This window comes from Molothrus ater, chromosome 1 (genome assembly GCF_012460135.2).
Source record: "Molothrus ater isolate BHLD 08-10-18 breed brown headed cowbird chromosome 1, BPBGC_Mater_1.1, whole genome shotgun sequence".
Taxonomy (NCBI): Eukaryota; Metazoa; Chordata; class Aves; order Passeriformes; family Icteridae; genus Molothrus; species Molothrus ater.
This window is the reverse complement of record NC_050478.2, coordinates 53,258,545-53,276,810: the sequence shown is the minus strand read 5'-3', so window position 1 is coordinate 53,276,810 and position 18,266 is coordinate 53,258,545. Positions and strand designations below refer to the sequence as shown.

The 18,266-nt window shown below is 42.3% G+C and overlaps 1 protein-coding gene across 1 annotated transcript in view; it reads right to left on the bottom strand.

Annotated features, from left to right (window-relative positions):
- The window catches only part of GLI3 (GLI family zinc finger 3), a 201,775-nt gene extending 186,410 nt beyond the window's left edge, over nucleotides 1-15,365 (bottom strand). Inside the window, exons 1-2 of the mRNA XM_036406944.1 lie at nucleotides 15,340-15,365; nucleotides 772-934 (exon numbers count right to left, since the gene is read on the bottom strand). Coding sequence (XP_036262837.1) covers nucleotides 772-895 — 124 coding nt within the window. The 5' untranslated portion in view covers nucleotides 896-934; nucleotides 15,340-15,365. The remainder of the gene's footprint in view (nucleotides 1-771; nucleotides 935-15,339) is intronic.
- Nucleotides 15,366-18,266: the final 2,901 nt, after the last annotated feature.

The window sequence follows — 18,266 nt, the reverse complement described above, 5'->3', positions numbered from 1 at the left end:
CGCACCATTTCAAGCAATTTTCTTTTCTAATGCAACAGGAGTTTTGCATTAGTAGGAACCAATATGCTCAGCCCTCTTACACCAAACAATGAAAATGTCTAGGGCTGGGTTGGCTCACTCTTCTGAGAGGCAGGGAATATGTAAAATTGTCAACTGAGATATACTCTCTGGGGAGAATTGAGCAAACTACTCCAGTTTTGCAAATCTACAAGCTGTACATTCACAACTTCGAAATTAATCCACCAGAGAATACACACTTAGCTTGATGTTTTGTTCTGGGCATTAAGGGGCTTTGGTTGGGTGGGACAGGGTGGGACAGCCCTTTCTGAGAAGGAAGTTTATTTGTAAAAGAAAGAAAAAAATACTCTTTGCCATTAATTTTGACAGACCTACTTCTGTCTCTATAGTATTAACTAATTACCTAACTAGCGTTAAGAGATTTCAATGGCCAAATGCAAAGCACTTGCAGGCCCTGCCAGGCTAATCAAGACAATTTCCAAAACGCCAAAACCAGGAACTTCCTATAATAAATAACTTAGCACATTTACATCTCAAATTAGAACATCTGGAAGAAAGAGACTATGCCTGATGCCAAAACAGGCCTTATTGTATCCTACCACTTTCCACACCACCACCCCTCCTCTGTTCGTTTTCTTTAGCCTTTCTGTAGAACAAACACTGATCCAGGTGCAAATGCTCAATTCAAAAGGAATGCAGAGAACATAAAATTACTGTAGGTTTGGCTGCTAGTAAATCCCTGCTGTTACTCACCATTGGAAGTTGTGCTGGAGGCAACAGCTTTCTCACTGACATCTGTTCGACTGGAGCATTTCACGATGGAATTCTCCACTTTTTTCTTCTCAGTTGTGGCAGAGCTATGGGACTGCGCCTCCATGATGACTTCTCATTACTTCAGCTCTCCTTGCACTAATACCTGAATGAAACAAGAGTCATAAACTCTAAAGACTGTTTGAAAGCTTAGCCCAAGTCTTCTCATCCCTCTCACCTGAAGAAGAGCCTGGAGCACAACTGAATTAGCAGTTCACAGTTCTGTAAGCTCATCAAATCATGTTTGCATGCATGAATTCCTAAGGAATTTAAAGAAATACTAACACCAAAACTTAGGCATGTTTGCCTTTAAAGAGAATCAGCATCACAAACCACTATGCTGTTCAAACAGCATAGGTAGGTCTATTTTTTTCAATTTTGTGGGGTTTTAATGGGCCCAAAGGGAAAAAAGGACAGTATTTTTCTCTTCTGCCCAGAGCATTTTGGAAGAAGGCAAAAAAGGGAAAAAAAAAATCAAGAAAATCAAGACAGACCTTCATGTTGACTCTAGAAGCCAAATATTTAAATTTCAACATCCAGGGTGTTGGAACACACTGCCTCAGGAATTATCCTGTCTATCTCTACACCTTGTTACTCATGTAAACATCTCTCACTTTGTTTGTTCAGAAATCTAACTCAAACAAAATTGTATTGGCAAAACACCCCGAAAACCACAGGGGAAGACAAACATTATTGCTGGTGGCAGATAATGAGATCACTTTCTTCTGCATGAAAACGCTGGAAATAGAAAGCTCTGTAGAGGTGTGTGTGTATCTGGTTATTTTGCCTTTCCTGGATGTTCTCAGTGTCATCTCCAGTGATACATTCATTTAATACCCCGCAAATAATTTCTCCCTCTTCTCAGATATTTTACATTCCTGATGGAAATACGAGAAGCCCAAAAACTTGCCAAAAAGGGTACCGCTGCTTGTGCAGCAGTGCAGGCACACCAGGCCCCAAGACTGCAGGGATCTTAGGCTGTGAAGGATGCAAACATTAAGAACCAGTCTGCAGCTTAACTTGATGCACACCTGTCTGTCCAAGTTAGCTTTATGCAAACCATCAGTATTCAGCACACACCACGCTTAGAACCAAATAGCTTGGTACTTTTGTAGTTTGAATATGAATCTATGCAACAACAAAAATAATAATTAGTTTTCTGCTCTGGGCAGCACTGCTTGGTAGTCAAATGGGTCTAAAATGGAAGGAAGTCACACTCTTCTAGGACATCATTTAAATAAAATTTTCAAAAGGCTTCAAAAAACCTAGTATAATGAAGTGTAAATATATTAGCAACCTGTTTCCCAAATTCTGACAGTCAAAAAAAAAAAAAAAAGAAGAAACAACACCAAATCAAAAAAAAAAAAGGCTACAAAGCCAATTCATCACAAACACAGCTGTCTAATAAACCTTCCCCTTCCCACCTTCCTAGTAGGAGTTCTTTTTAATAGTACAATAAAACACTCCAAAACCTCATTGTTATACAGTAGGGATCAAAGCAGAGCCCAATCACTAAATGAATCATTATTTAGCCAGGCAGCACAGCCAAGGAACTGTGCTAGATACCGCAGTCTCTCTGCCACTGACCTACTGTCTAAGCTTTCACAAGGCATTTTTCTTCCCTTCAGTTTCTTGCTTGCTAAAAAGAGGAATAACAAAGCTCTGCCTGCCACAGAAGAGGATTTGTAAGACTACTCTCAAGATCTATCTGTGAAAGTGCTATAAATATTATTGTGATCTGTGAAACAACTTCCTACCAAAACACTAAGGGGAATGTCAGGTGTCTTCAAGCAGAGAGTAGGAGAGATCTAGCAATACTCAACTTTCAACAGCCCTGACTTCTACCCAGCAATGCACAAGGCACCTTGAAGAGAGATCTCACGTGAGCTTTGTAAACAGCACCTTTCCAAACTTTTCATATGACTTCTTCCTCTTTCCCTTTGCACACCTCATGCAAGGGCATCCCCAGTTTAGTCATTTAGCTAAAATATCTAGCTTTTTAGTCTCTTGCATTAGTAGAGAGAGGGAAGGCTGACGCTGCTGCCGAGTTGCTCACCCCATACTGAGAGAAAGATGTTTGTTTTCTCTATACAGCCCTGGCCACATAAATACCAAAATCTGCCTCAACACAGCTTCCAACTACTGCATGAGTGAGTCCCTCAATGTACCCTCCTATCTTCTGACTAACCACCTTTGAGTTATTTAACATTCTCTCAAACTAATTATTTTCTATGCATCTCTGAAGGAACTAAAATGCGATACATCTTCAGTTGTGGTTATTTTTCTTCCATTGCCTTCTAAGGGCCAAGACTGCTATTGAGGCAGCATCTTCACTTACACCAATGAGTATGACTTTGAAAACTTACAAGATAAAGCTGCAGAACTCATCCCTCTTTTTGTTTGGTTCTTGGTTCACAAGCATGTTGATTTTGACTTAAAATCATGAAAGGAAGCAATTATACTCCCTATTCAACCAGAAAGGAAGAAGCCACATACTCTGACTCCACAAGGCCAGCAGAGTGGCATGAAACATTTGGGAAGAGATCACAAAAATTATGACAGGTATCTAAAGTGGTTCCACTGCCTCCTGCCACACAGATGTCTATGCAGGTATGTGCAAGGAGCCTTCGCTTATCTCCACCTCCTTCCCCTCTCCATCACAGCAGTACCTCCATTACAAATCGATCCTACCACTTCACAGAAAAGGAAGGTAATGCAGGTACTTTAAGGAGTTACCATGTCCTTAATCTTATAAAAAGCATCTTTGGGGAATCTGCAATTCAAGAGCAAAATGTGGCTGGTCAGACTGACATCATCCATTCTCTTGGCTACTTTATTTCTTTCCCCAACAGCCTGCCAATGAGATTTTTCTGGCGCTTTGGGGTCATTTTCTTTACTGGAAGAAAGAATAGCAGACAGAATTCCACATTCCTCAGCAGTCTCTATCACTTCTCTATTTTATGCTACCTGGTGTGGATTGCAGTACAGAACAGAGGCCTAAAGCAGCACTTAAATTTTTGGACAGAAAATTGCAGAACTGGCCAAGAACTAATATGAACATCTGCTCTTGGTCCATCTGTTCTGGTTCATGTTCACTCAGTTTACATTCAGAAGGCTGCTTTTATTCATGTCAGAATGAAAGAGGGAACACCACAAGAGTAAACTTTCTTACTCAGCTCTGCACCCTGTACCATGAGCCAATGGCCCCGGTGCTGCAGGCCTTTCCTCCTGTGCCCTCTTTCCTCTGCTCCCAACCTGCACACGCACACACATGTGGCACAGACACCTGCAAGAATTCCTGCCTCTCCAGCAAAGCCCCAGTGGTGCATCAGCGGTGCTGAGCATGGTTGGGAAGGCATGGAAGGCCAGAAGAGATGGCAGGACTAATAATTAGAGGGATGTGGCTTGTTATGCTTTGCCAAGCATACCCCTCGGGGAAGCAGACATCGGGAGATCAATGTGGTGCCCCAAAAATCTTTTTTTTTTTCCTGAAGGCTTCCTTAAGACTAAGATGAAAATACAAGCCAGATACACATCTTCTAGAATCATTCTCCTTAAATTTGGCTAATTTTTATTTTCTCTGAGAAACTATTCCAAAATATGGCTGCTGCAGTTCACCAAAAAAGAAGTCCAAGGTTATGTAAAGATTTCTTTCCACTGTTTGTTAACCCCTTTCAAAAAGCATTCTAAAAATCAGACAGCCTGACATCGTCTCCACACTAAAACACAAAGTGGTTTATATTAGGGTGTATGTGTGTGTCTCTCTCCAGCGTGTGGGTCAGTGACTTTCCTGTTCCAGCCTCCAGGCCTGAGACAATCTGTATCTATTCGCAGCAAGGAGTCCCACTTTCAAAAAACCTGAAAGCGAGTTTCATTGGCTATCCAGCATTTCCATGTGCATATGAAAGGCAAGAAAATGCTATAACAGTATATGGGCAAAAACCTGAACTTCCTTAGGTAAATAGAGGGATAAACATTCCTTCCCAAAAGCAAACATTTGTGGCTTTTTCCCATTCAACCATGCTTGAACCTTTTGTAATTTCCCTGAAGCCTGAACCCATTCCGCAATTAATTCCAGATCCCCATTTTAAACCTAATCCCTCTCAAAACAGTAACCTGCCTGCAGGTGTGTCTCCTCTTTTTAAAATATAAATGCAAACCTTCCCCAATTGCATATTATACTGGAGGAACTTCAGGAACATGCTGCTGGAATGAACTAGTTAAATGAGGAAAACTGTCTCTTTTAAAAGGAGTGTCAATAAATCACAATATGTTGGAAACTTATTTCGAACAAAAAAATTCTTTCAAGTAACTTAATATTATGTAATTTCTGGTTCTTATGTATGTTGGTTATAAAACTGTCCTTTATAGTAGTAAAAATGATCATATTCATATACTGGGGAGGAAAAAAACTCACATCTCTTTGTTCATTTACTCACAGTCCAAACTAACCAAAACCGGTGGAGCAGCCCTGTGCTTGGAAGAACAAGAAACTTGATTCTTTCTGAACAGACATTTCAATTTTCCAAGAAATCTTCATTCTGTATCACTTCTCTTCTCTGAACTACTTTTCAAATCATTTTATTTATACTGCATACATTAATTTTAAAGACCAGACCATGCAGATATTTATTGCTAGTAATAGGCTCACTGACTTCAACAAGATTGCTTGCTTTGGTCTAAGTGCTGAAGTGTAAGCATTTAAAATTCTCAATTTGCATGTTAAGACTGGTTTATGTTTCTTGCGAACTTAAACCTTCTGCCTTTCTTTGCTTTATTTTAATTTTTTGAGGGGTATCTTTTAACACGTTGAATTAAAAAAATAAAAAAGAAACAAATAAAACCTTTCCCTGTTTTACTTGATGCTGCTATAGTTGTATTCAATTCATTAACAAGTGGTTTGCATCCGCTGAGAAGAGCTGTCTGAAATAGCAGTGTCACAGCATTCATCATCATTACATCAGCAGTAGGGAAGTTCATACTGATTGCTATCAGCAACCAGAGTGCCCCAATCAGCGTGCAAGCAAACATAGCATGTTTAATTTTTCAGAAATGACTCTGGGTAGTTAGGGTGTTCATAGGTACTACTTTGATCCACACTACTGGAAGCAGTCTTTGGGGATACAATACATCTTGAACAGCACAACTGTATGAAAGTGAAAAACACAAGGGGAGGCATGAAGAACAATCAGGAAATTACAGTCTCTCTCAACCATAAAGGACCCCTTATCAATTTTATCAACAAGGGTTGCACTGTTCCTTGGGATTATTTAAGGATAAAAAAAATGCATCTTGTTCAGCTACATTCAAATGCAAAATTTATATGAGACAATCTTAAGCTGTTATACGGGAGCTATTTCACACTGATTTACACAGGCTTGATTCAGGTACATTTAACTTCCAAAACCCACCTAGATTTCAGTATTGCTTTCCATCAAACCTGCTGGCAAAGCTGCACTGACAAAGTTACCACTGACAGAACCTGATGAAAAATGTTCAAGCACTCAGACATTTTAAGAAATATCTCCCAAATGTAACATTAACCTCTTGCTATATCTCATCACTTTTGTAATAGCTATAGAAACTAACCTGTATATTTTTAGAATAGTTTTATCCTTTCCTAATTCCTTGTAAGCTAAACCAGAATTCTGCAACCTTCATTAACTACTCCAGAGTAAACTTTATTTAGGTTCCTCCCTGTTGAGACAACTACTCACAGTAAGACTAATATAAACAGCACAAAGAGTCTTAGATCCATATTATAAAACTACAACAAACAATCAGCTGGGAGGGGAGGTATGTTCTATTTCATAATACCTATCTCCATTTCAGTTACATGCATGATCTATAAATGCACTAGTGAAAGAAAAGAAAAGAAAGAAAGAAAGAAAGAAAGAAAGAAAGAAAGAAAGAAAGAAAGAAAGAAAGAAAGAAAGAAAGAAAGAAAGAAAGAAAGAAAGAAAGGAAAATAATTGCTTGACAGGATGAAAAATATCCTAAGTTAAGAGATACAACATTTATTAATACAATCTTTCCAAATTCATTACTCTCTGCTGTCTTTTCCTTGTTCCTTCCCTTTGATTTTTTCCCCCCATAAAGAATGAAAAACAACTAGACCTAAAGCCTGGTTAATGACGATCTGATCTGCTCCTGATAGGTTAAATAGCTTGTGGCATCAATAACGGAGGATCACAAACACATAGGCAATCAGCTAGGCAAACCAGTGCTATTAGCATCCCTGTGATTAAGATCCTAAGTGAGAAAATATTCTATGCTGTACACTGAACTACTGATTGATTGTAAGAGTCTCTCAGCTCCAGGGGTATTATATTTGCTTATGTATTTCAACTACAGATAAACTCAGCTACCTAAAAGTTCTGAAATTATTTTAACATACATATACAATAGTATCAATAAGTGGCACTTTCTACTGAGGCACTAGCTCAGTTGCTTTAAATACACATCAACCACACAGTCTTACAAGTAGATTACATCTACTTTTGTTTCTTGGATTTAAAAAGCTGATAAGTATAACCCCAATTAAAACTATTACTTCAATAGATTAAACTCTGTATCTAAAGAAAACAGATTTCTGCCAGCAAAGAGATGATTCATTTTCACACTCAGCAAACAGAACTTAACTTGGATAACAACTGAAGAATTCAGGTCGAACTGTCCATCTCCAACTAGTCTATCTCTCACAGAAGCTGCTGATCGGGAACATGCAACACAAAGCTGAGGGAGACAGAGCCCAGACTTAGTGGTTTTACAATTCAGATATGATATATCCTCTGAGGTAAAATTTTATAATCAATTCACTGTCTGAGAGTCTTTACAATAAGGAGCTAAACTTTAAGAAAAATAAACTAACAAACCCCACAACAAAAACAAATCAGGTCATTAACTCTGCATTTAAGCATTTGTTATTTTAATCATATGGTCTTGGGTTTCCTTTATTCCTTTTTTGACTCTCTTACAAACTGTCTAAATACAATGGAAAGAATAAAGTTTATTTCTTGCAAAATAGAAAGTGCTACATATCTTTCAAATCTCCAAATATTTCAATATATTTGGGGAGCAGGGTGTGTCTAAAACTAGTAATGCACTTACCATGGAGGATCAGAACTCCTTCTAATTAAACTACCTAATATTCCTCAGAAATTCAGAATAAGCTGTGGTACTGCTTGTTTTGCAATCCTACTTATTCTTGTGCTTCAAATTCTGCAGCAGAAAAAACTCTAATAATTATGTCAAAGAAAGATTAGCTGTAAAAGAATTAGCACAGGGAGAAGGAAAAAAAAATCTCCTGTGGACTGTACTGTTTGTAGCAATAGGTTACAATGAGGGGCGACACTTCAAACTTCCCTACCAAGCCCACACTCTGTTTTTGCCCGTCTTTCTTCAGGAATTCAGCAGCACTAAATCCAAAACAAACTTAAGTAACAGTGCAGTGACTTCCTTTGGAAACACATTTGTTTTATGCAACCTGGATTTTGGTTCATTCATATGCTCAAGATCTGAAAGGCCAGGCGTATTCTTAGAGAACAGGGAGGGAGACAACAGCAAGATTTGCTGTGTGGATAACATAACTCTATGACTTTCTCTGCTGATACTGTTCCTAGGATACTTATGGTGACAATACAGGCTGGTTTTTTCTTTGCCTTCTTGTCTTTGCCTTCTTAGTTTGGTAAAGCAAATTACAAACATCTGTAATGGATGTCCTTTGCACCACAGTCAAGTAAGTAGTCACTACAACTTCAACAGAAAAATGCAGAAATACTCTTATTTCAAGTACTGGAACTCAACATTCCAGTGAAATGACCACTTTCTTCACACTTTTTGTTTTATCTCATCAATTCCAACAGATGAAAGATTCCTTAGAAACAAAACTAGATCTATATATCAATGTCAATCTATACAGGAACTGAGCTCAAGGAAGAATGTATTTAATGTACATCTATTGCAAAGATGTGCCTTCTGTTCCCAACTTATGATATGCAAATGAAAGTAGAAAAGACTGTATTCCATATTTTACAATTAGCATTTTAAAACAAGATCAAAGGAATCAAGTAGAATGTTTTTTGAAAGTGCCATGTTTTGATCCCAGTCCCATTCCTGGAATCCTGTTTATGTCCTTAGCACACTCTCAGGTTAAGGGATGCCTTCATCCAGAATTTCATGTTCTAACCCAACACAGATGTTTTAACATGTAAAAGAGTGAGGAAATCTCCATATATCCAGGAAGAACTTCAAGTGTGAAAGGTACTTTATAAAACTTTATCTTCAGCTTTTAAAGTTTACTTTAGGTTTTACACCTGTCTCATAACAGCGGGAAAACTGCACCATGATTCCTTCATGTTTTTGTAACTTGACAAAACGCAACGGCACTACTCTGAATTGCTGCATTACAAATGCACAATCCACTTCACAATTCACTATCCTTGTTAAAACAGTGTAATCACAGAATTATATAGTTGTATTCTTTTCCTAGAAATAGTAAATTGAAGAGCCAAGCAAAACACCACCAACTACATCCTGACAGTAAAGAATCAGTAGTGCTAGGATTTCATTTTAATATACACGGCTCAGAACAGCGTACTGAACTGACACTAACTTGATCTGTGTTTCTGACTCTTCAGTTTCAGGTATTCATATATCTTATCTAATGAAGGCTTCATTCTCTGGGCAGCTGGATGATGTATTCTTTACACACAGTTGATTTTCTTGACACTAACAGATTTGTATGCAAAGAAAACAAAATCTCATACAAAGCAGCAAACACTACTGGGGAAAGTTCAGCTCTAAACCACCGAAAAAAAGGTCTATTGGGTACTTTACCCTGAACTAAATATCAGACACCAAAAAAATACAACAACATTCTGAGTATCAATAAAAATTTTAAAAAAATATTTTAAGGCCTAATCATCTTGATGATCAGTGTAAAAAATAACTTGACATTTGAGTGGCAACTTCAGCTAGGAAAATTATTCAATCAGATCTCCTTGTAGTGGATTCTGATATTATCAGTTCTGACAGCCAGCAACTATTTAGAGACAAACACATTCTATCCCAATTTCTTTGTCCCTTGTTGTAATCTAAATAACCTTGCAGGGGTTTTTAACATCAGTGTATTGTCTCATTTCTTATTTTGTTCCTAAAGAGAGAGAAACCAACTCTTCAGATCAGCAGCCAATTTAATACACTTTCAAGGTAAGGCAGGTACAATTTACATCTACACAGTATACCACAACAAAACCACAGTATGATGCCAGCACAATCTTTAAGAAAGTTTTCCCCTAAATCTCTGAAGAAAGCAGCCTTAAAAGAAAGCAGGGATTAGAGTGAGCTGGAAGGTAGGGAGGAGACTTACCTCAAACCCAGCCAAGCGGAAATCAGAGCAGTAATTCTAGCAGTCGGCAGAGTACACTTTTAGAGCTATAATGGTGCGAAGAAGCGCTGGGCAGCATTGCCTGAAGGCAGCACTAATACACTGCTGACTAATGACTGGGCCATGCGGACAATGAATTTGGGGGTTGAAAACTAACAGAAACCGCGCAGTACCTTGACAAATGGGCTTTCAAAATTTCATTCACTGAATAACCTTTAAGCACAAAATTGGCTCAAGTTCTCTCGGGAATAATATGACACATGTTGTTGGACAATAAGTATTTTCCTTTTTAATTAAAACTATTACACCGAATACATAAACATGATTACAGTGAATAAAATATAAGAGTTTGAACTATTTGGCACCTAGAAAAGACCAGACTCTGAATGTGAGGGGGAAACCATACGTTCAGAAGGGTCAACAAATCCCAGGGTTAACCACCTGATTCACTGAAATTCATTCTTGGCAGAATATATTTTCCCTTCTTTGAGACGTAAAGGAGAACAAGAACTTCAAAGGTATGTTTAATGAGCTGCTACAAGCACAATTGGTTAAAAGAGGCTCAGAAATTATGTACTAAAAGCTGCATTGTGCTTAGAATTACAACTGAAAAAGTCTCGTTTTAAAGAGCCCCATATAAACCAAATCAAGCCTCTTATAAACTTTGTCACCTTGTGTACTGACAAACACATTAAAACAACAGAATCCCTTTTTAAAGGAGTTCCTTTTTTTCGGCGCAACTCGACTTCTAATTTGAAAATAGCAATTTTGGCTCTTTTTACAGACAGAATGAAATACCTAAAGTGTCCCTAAATTAACAAGTACCACTTGCCATAGACAGCATCGCCCTTAGCAGCTCCTAAAAACTTCAGAAAAGGATCTTAAAACAGGAAGCTTAGTGAGCTCATAAAACTGTTGTTGGAGCCAGGAACACATAGCATATTTAATCTGCAAACTGTGAGAGTCTACAATGATTTCAGCAAGATCTGAGGCATGCCCTCAAGGTTTGCTGGGATCTGGGATTAGGGAGTTGATAAGAACCCTCTACTGCCCATGGACATGTTTTTCTTCTGCAGTTAAACACAAATGCATAGAGACGTTTGACTGCTGCTTGGCGTTACTGCTCAAGTTATATAAAAGCTTTGCAGCTCCTTTTGCTGTCAATATATCAAAGTTTAAAAAAAATCATCAAAGTGTGAAATTTCATTTAAAGTCTGCCAGTCTACAGCTCTATTTCACAGACCTATCAAATAAAAGTGAAGATGAAAAATGCACTGAGAGAACTTGAAAAGTTTGCAGCAGCACCCATGGCCTATTTTTGTTTATTCTGTCTCATTTTATTTGATTTTAAAGTATAACAAATCAATTCCCTTATAAAAATGACAGAGTCTAAAGGGAGGATGTCTATAAAACCTGTGGTTAAAAGACAACTTGAAATCATTATTACAGCTGAACCTTTTGTTGAATAAAAAGCTTCCTCTGTAGCCATTTTAGCATTTTAATTGCCTAACTGCAAGTTGGCAGAAAATATCTTGAATATTCCAAAACAACCAGAATTACTACAGAATATGAGTGCCAGAAAAACTAAAGCTTTCTTCAAAGTATTCTTTAACTAGGGATTTACAACAATTGCATAAAGAAGAAAAGCCTGACTTTTAAGGTAATCTACTATAGACTAAAAGCATTAACATTCCATTACTAAGGTTTTCCTGAGGATTTCATGACTCGTTGATTCACTTTTCCTTCAAGTTTGCTTTTTCTTTGTACATTTCTGTCTCCATATAGTGGAACACATGCAACACTGATCATTTAAATGCCTCCTTCCATAACTTGAAATAAACCCTGCTTTAATAGCTCTCAAATTCCTTATTTATCAGGCAAAGATGACTAACTTTTCACTAAGACTCTGCAACAAAAAAATATGCCATTCCTTCCTCTAATATGCAGACTAGAATTCAAACACACTACAGGAGTGCAGGTAATTGAATAGCTTTCCCCAAAACGAGGCAGGAAGTGTAACTGAAACTTTCATGGGTCAATATCAGTGCATACATTAATCTTGTTAAAAATTCAAGTAATCTGCAAGATGAACAAATTATAATGACGTCTCCAAACTTGAGTATTTTGGTTTTTCCAACACTATTCAGAAAAAAAAAATCATTTATAGCCATTGATACTTTAATTTCTTAGCTACAAACTGTTTTTGTGTCTGAAAACGAACAATCTTTCACAACTGATGATTACGTATAGCAGTAATGACTCTTTCTTGGCCACTGCACACCTTCTCAAGCCAAAAAATGTTACTCCACTTACGCAGGAAAATGCAGGTGATGTCTTTGTTTTGCAGTACTTCTACAGAAAAGCTTTGGAAAACATCATATCCTGCTGAAAACCATATGCTGTTACCAGAATGCAAGAGTGCATTCATTTTGGCACCTTAAGCCACGGTTTTGCTTCCACTGCTGCTTAAAAGAATACACATACACTGAGAGAGTCCTTTTCTTACTCATTCTTCCTACTCATTCAAATTAAATAATCCTGCTTTTAAAGAAATAATTCCCCCTGTCCTTAAAATAGCCTTCTCTCATAGTTACTATTATTTATGCTTTTAGAATTGGGCTATACACAAAACTGAAAGTATTTACATACTAGCTAGTTATACCCAAACCTTCCTTATATAAACAAACTCTCAAGAGGCTGCCTACAGTTTACATTGCTAAACTCATTCACCATTACTTTTAATATATATTTCCACGAACTGAAATACAGTGCTCTGAAGATGGCAATTTTTACATTTTAATGTTACAATACTTTTAAAACTCTGCATTTGTCTTCCTTCAAAATAATCATGACATATATAATTAAGAAACTGTCAGATCATTATCAATTTTTAATAAAGGACCTAAATGAAATAATTATAGGAATCAATCAGTGAGGCACCCTCCCAAATTACAATGCAATTGCACAAATATTCAAACTACTTAAGGCCAGTTCTGGTACATTTCAATCCATAATCTCGTTGAACACCACACCAAAAACAATTTTGGAACACAGCAAAACATAGTGATTTCTCACTATTCCAGTGATTTAAACGATTTCAAAACAGATACCTATAGCACAGAGAGACAGAGAGGCAACCGTGCCTTCCTAAAAATGTTTGTTGGTTTAATCAGCCACATGTCTCAAGGCCTCTGGAAAATTTAGCTTCCAAGTTTTTCTGTAGCACGCACACAAAAGAAACGAAGTCTGCACGCCGAAGCTTAAAAAATCATGTTTATTGAGGCTTGGAAATGAAGCGGGAAGTAGCAGGGGCGCGACGAAGAGGAGCATTTTGCCGTGGGTTGCTACTTAATGCTCCTTTAGTGAAGTAGCCTCTAAAACGTGACACTGTGTATCAAACAGACAGCTATCCGTACCTCTGACTAAAAGGCTCTTTGAGATCCGTACAGTCCATCATTTCAAACTGAAGTGGCAGCTGGAAAATGTGGAACAGCTGGCAAGGAGCTGGGAGAAAATGTTTTACATAAATATATCTACATACAAACTGGCAGAAGGCCACGGACACCGTACCCGCAGGACCGGATAAAAACTACGCACCAGAGGGTTAAAAACAAAATTGGGGAGTGAGATGGGGAGCGAGGGGCGTGTGTTTCCTTTTACCTTTTCTCTTCACGTGGTGCGCGGGTTGGGGAGCGGGCGCTAGCAGCTGCGAGCCGGCGGGCCCGTCCGAAGGCGCGGGAATTGTGCCAACACCCCACCGGCTTCACGGGACAATCGGAACCGCGGCGGGCACGCTCTGCTCCCACCCTCCAAAGTTGGGCGGTGCACGGCCGGGCCGCGGTGCCGGCCCGGGGCGGCTCCGAGGAGCTCCCGCGGGGCAGCCGCCCCGCTCCGCCCGCCCGAGCCCGTCCCGCCGCCCCGCTCCCCCGCCTGACGCCGTGCCAGCGGCGGCGCGGAGCGGGCCCAGCGCCGCTCTGCTCGGAGCAGACACGGCCGGCACCCCCGCGCCCCCCTCCCGCGACCCGACCGTCCCCTTCCTCGCCGGGAGCAGCCGGCAGCGAACGATGACCCCCGGGCGCCCCTCCGCCCCGCCAGATGTGACAGCGGATTCTCCCCCGCTCCTCTCGCCTTTCGCCCTGCGAAGTTTGTGCCGGCCTCCCGCCGCACGGGCGTGAAAAGCCCTGGGAGCCGCTCGGGGAGTAGGGGCGAGGAAAAAGAAGGGGGTGAAAATAAAACAGCAGCTGTCGCCGGCACATCGGCAGCTCTGCCGCGGGACGTGCCCGGCCGAGCCCGGGCCGGAGCGGGGACTGCCTCCGCCTCGCCCCGCACCCCGCGCCCTCGGCTCCCGCGCTCCGTGACAGCCATTTTGGGGGTTAGACACCTCGGTCCCCCCTGACCCCCGCCTCCAAGTTAGGGAAGCGGGAAGGGGGCCGGGAGCGGGGCCGGAGCGCTGGCAGACGCCAAGAAAGTGGCCCGGAGTAGAGCCGGGGAACAAAGAACTTCTCGCCCAAGTGGGTACGTACCTGCCGCCGCTGCCGCCGAGCCCCCGCGCTGCCCATGGGCGAGGGCCGGGGCCGCCGGCTCGTCCCCGCGCCGCTCCCCCGCCGCCGCGGCTAGCGGGGCCGGCCCCCGCCGCGGCCGGCGGGCATCCCGCGGGGCAGGGGGACGGGACGGGACACAGGCGGGACGGGGGCGGCAGAGGAGGGCCGGCGGGTGTTGGTGGTGGTTATTTTATCCCTGCCCGCCTCCCGCGGGGAGCAGCCCGCGCCTCTGCCTCCGTGTGGGGGTGTGTGTGCGCGGGTCCGACATCAGTTTCAGTGATCTTGTAATCTGATCCCTTCTGACTCACTCGCACTGACTGACATTTCTGATTTGGTTCAACAAAAAGAACGGGGGGGAGGAGAAAAAGAAGAAAAAGAAGAGAGGGAGCAAAAGAAAAAAAAAAAAACAAAAAGTATCCCCAAATCCACCGCCTGGTTCCAAACAGTTTTTGTAGAGAAGGGGAACCCCTCCGTCCCCTCCCGTGCTGCCCGTCCCCTCCAGCCCCGCCACCGCCCCGCATTGTTTTGGCTCGGCGCAGCCAGCGAAGGAGGGGAACAAACACATCGCGCCGAGGTACTCACGTGTCGGAAAAGTTGTCCCTCTCGCTTTTCTCCGGCTCGCGCGCTCCTCTCCGCCGCCTCCTTCAAGTTTTACAGATGTTGCAGGACTGCTCGTCGTCGCCGCCCCCTCCTCCCAGCGCTGCCCTCTGGATCAGATCAGGGGAAAGGCTCTTTAGGGATAACTCCCGATTCAAACACCCTCCACTAAACTTTCCCCATTCCCTCCCCTTCCTCTGAGCGGCGGAGAGGGCTCCTCTCTCGTTCCCCCCTTCCCTCCGCCCGTTCGGGACGCGGCTGGCTGCTGCCGGGGCGCGGGTGCCCCGGGCCCGGCGGGGAGCGGGGCCGCTTGCCTGGGGGAGCGGCGGCGGGCTGCGCCCCGGGGTGCGGGTCGGGCCGCGGCCTGCCGGGCTGCGACGCGAGCTCTCGGCATGACACCCCCGCTCCCCCCTTCCTCCTCCTCCTCCTCCTCCCCCGCCATCCCCCCCGGCCCGGCCCGGCCCGCCCCGGCGGCGGCCCAAGGGCGGCGACACCCCGCCCACAGCCAGGAGGCAGCGCGGGGCGACGGCGGGCCCCCCCGGAGCGGCCCCTCCGCCTCGGGTCGCGCTTCCTCCCTCTCCCTCCTCTCCCGCTCCATCCTTCAGCTCAATCTGCATCTGCAGCCCCGTTTCCCGCGCACCGATGCCTCGGACACCCCCTTTTCCCGCCCGCCAAAAATTCAGGGCTTTTGCGGGGGGAAATGTGCCCTTCGCCTGGGTTTTCTCTGTATGCTGCGGCTCTGGGCTCGCGTTTGCTCTGGCGCCGCAGGCTGACTTGACTGAAGGACTTCAAGGAAAGTTTCACCTAAGCCATGTGACACCGAAAAATAGCTCTTTTGGTGAAAAAATACAAATGCTTGGGCGAGGGGAAGAGTGGCGGTGATGCCTGCGCCTGCTTCTCCTTACCCAGCCCACCTGCCTGCCTCCCCAGCACCCTGCCAGGCTCCCCTGGCCTTCACCCTACGAAACAGGGCTCTCCGCTGCCTCCCTCTTTGGCCCTCATCTCCGTTCTTCCCCCAGGCTCTTTGCGAGCAGGTTTCCCACAGCAGCATGCTGCGGTTCAGAAATAGCAGGAACTAGGGTGCCATTGGTTCCAATATCTCCATCCTTCAGGAAATGATGTGTCCTGACAAGACACCTTGCCTTTTTAAAGTTCTGCAGATTGCTTCCCTGATATCAAAAAAGTCTGAGAAACTGTAAGTTAACATTACCACAATCATTTTCTATCAAGTCACAAGGTGGGACTGGCTCTCGGAAAAAGTATATGTGTGTGTGTGTGTGTGTGTGTGTGTGTGTGTGTGTGTGTGTGTGTGTATGTATTTTTGCCATCACAATGTCAGATACTTCATATGCACTTTTGTTCATAACCTGGCTCACAACACACAGCCAAGTAAAAATTTGTTACTGATACATGCGATTTAGCAAGGTACCCGAGCTCAGGCTGCATTTGGAAAGTCCCCAAAAAATTAGTGGTTCTTGACAAAAAAGGTATGTTTACTGATGGAAATGAAAGACTGGCTTTTGATGCTGTGCATTTCATAAAGCTTCTCTTAGTCTCACTATTGAAAATGTTGATTTTATTACAAAACAAAACTGCAGGTATTTGTGGTTTGAGGTGACTTGGTCCACGAGTTTTTTAGAAACAAAGAGAAAACAATCTTACCTGACTCAAAGGGCCACTTCAACCCTAATTTCCTCAGGCTAATTGGCTTGGAGTTGTTTTTCACCTGGAAATCTTTTCTGGGTGCAAGAAGTAGCTTTAGCGAGATGCCTATAATGCATGGATGTCTCTGCTACAGTCAGACTAATTGCTCTGGCAGTCCCAGGGATGCCTTTTTTGTGCAGGTTTTACAGCACCAGGTCAGCACACCCTGACTTTCAAGATAGACATGGTAGTCTGATGCTTTCACACTGACTGAGAGATGCACATTGTTCAAGCTGCCATGCACACACATGCACTGTTGGAGGTGGGCATTGGGGACTGGATGAGAGCCTGTGCTCTGGTGCCATGCCTCCATAGGCAGGGATTTCACAGTGTACCAAGAGACAAATCTGCCCCTGCTCAGAAGGAGCAGCCCTGGGTTGCTCAAGTGATACTGCTGACATGCATAGTGCTGCACAGGGAAGAGGCATGTGCAACACCAGGATCTGAATACCAATATGAAGAGCTGATATTCTTCCAACTTTTTTATCTTATATGACTTCCTTTTCCAGTCTCATGTTCCCAGGAAAATGTTAGCTGTTTCACGATCTGTGATAATAGTGGTGTAGTACTGCGGATGTTTTGTTTTAGCTGCATGTACTATATACACCTCCGTATGTATGTACTTTATGTAACATGCGTACCACCCCGATACATATATATGTGCTGGGGGAGTGCTGGTGCACAGAATGATTAGGCAAACCTCAGGTCCCTTTACAGATCTGTTTAAGAGCGATATGATTCCTTCAGCCCATTGTACCCTTCTCTCATTTTCTGCCTATTGCATATTCCTTTCTATTTTATGCAATCAATTTTCTTAAACTCTTTTTTTTTTCTCTTTGTGTAATGGAAACACTTAAAAGTAACAGGGGAAATTAACCAGCATCCAAAATGATACTTTGTAAAAGAAACAAATTAATGTGGAAAATCCTGTTTGACTAACCATTTTTAATTCAGTGTTGCTGATGTTAAGATACTGCTTTTAATAATAGCTTAAAAGACATTCAAACTGGGGCATGGTTTTAAGTTGAGACTAGGCCTTCAAATCAGTATACATCTTAGACTTTTTAATAAAGAAGTTATTTCCTCAGAGTTTGGACATCTTGTTACATCATAAAACAACTCCTTTTTTTGAGTTTTTGGGGTTTTTTGTTTGTTTGTTTTTAATATTATTCACACCAACTCTGCTCAAGACACATATTTCTAATTTG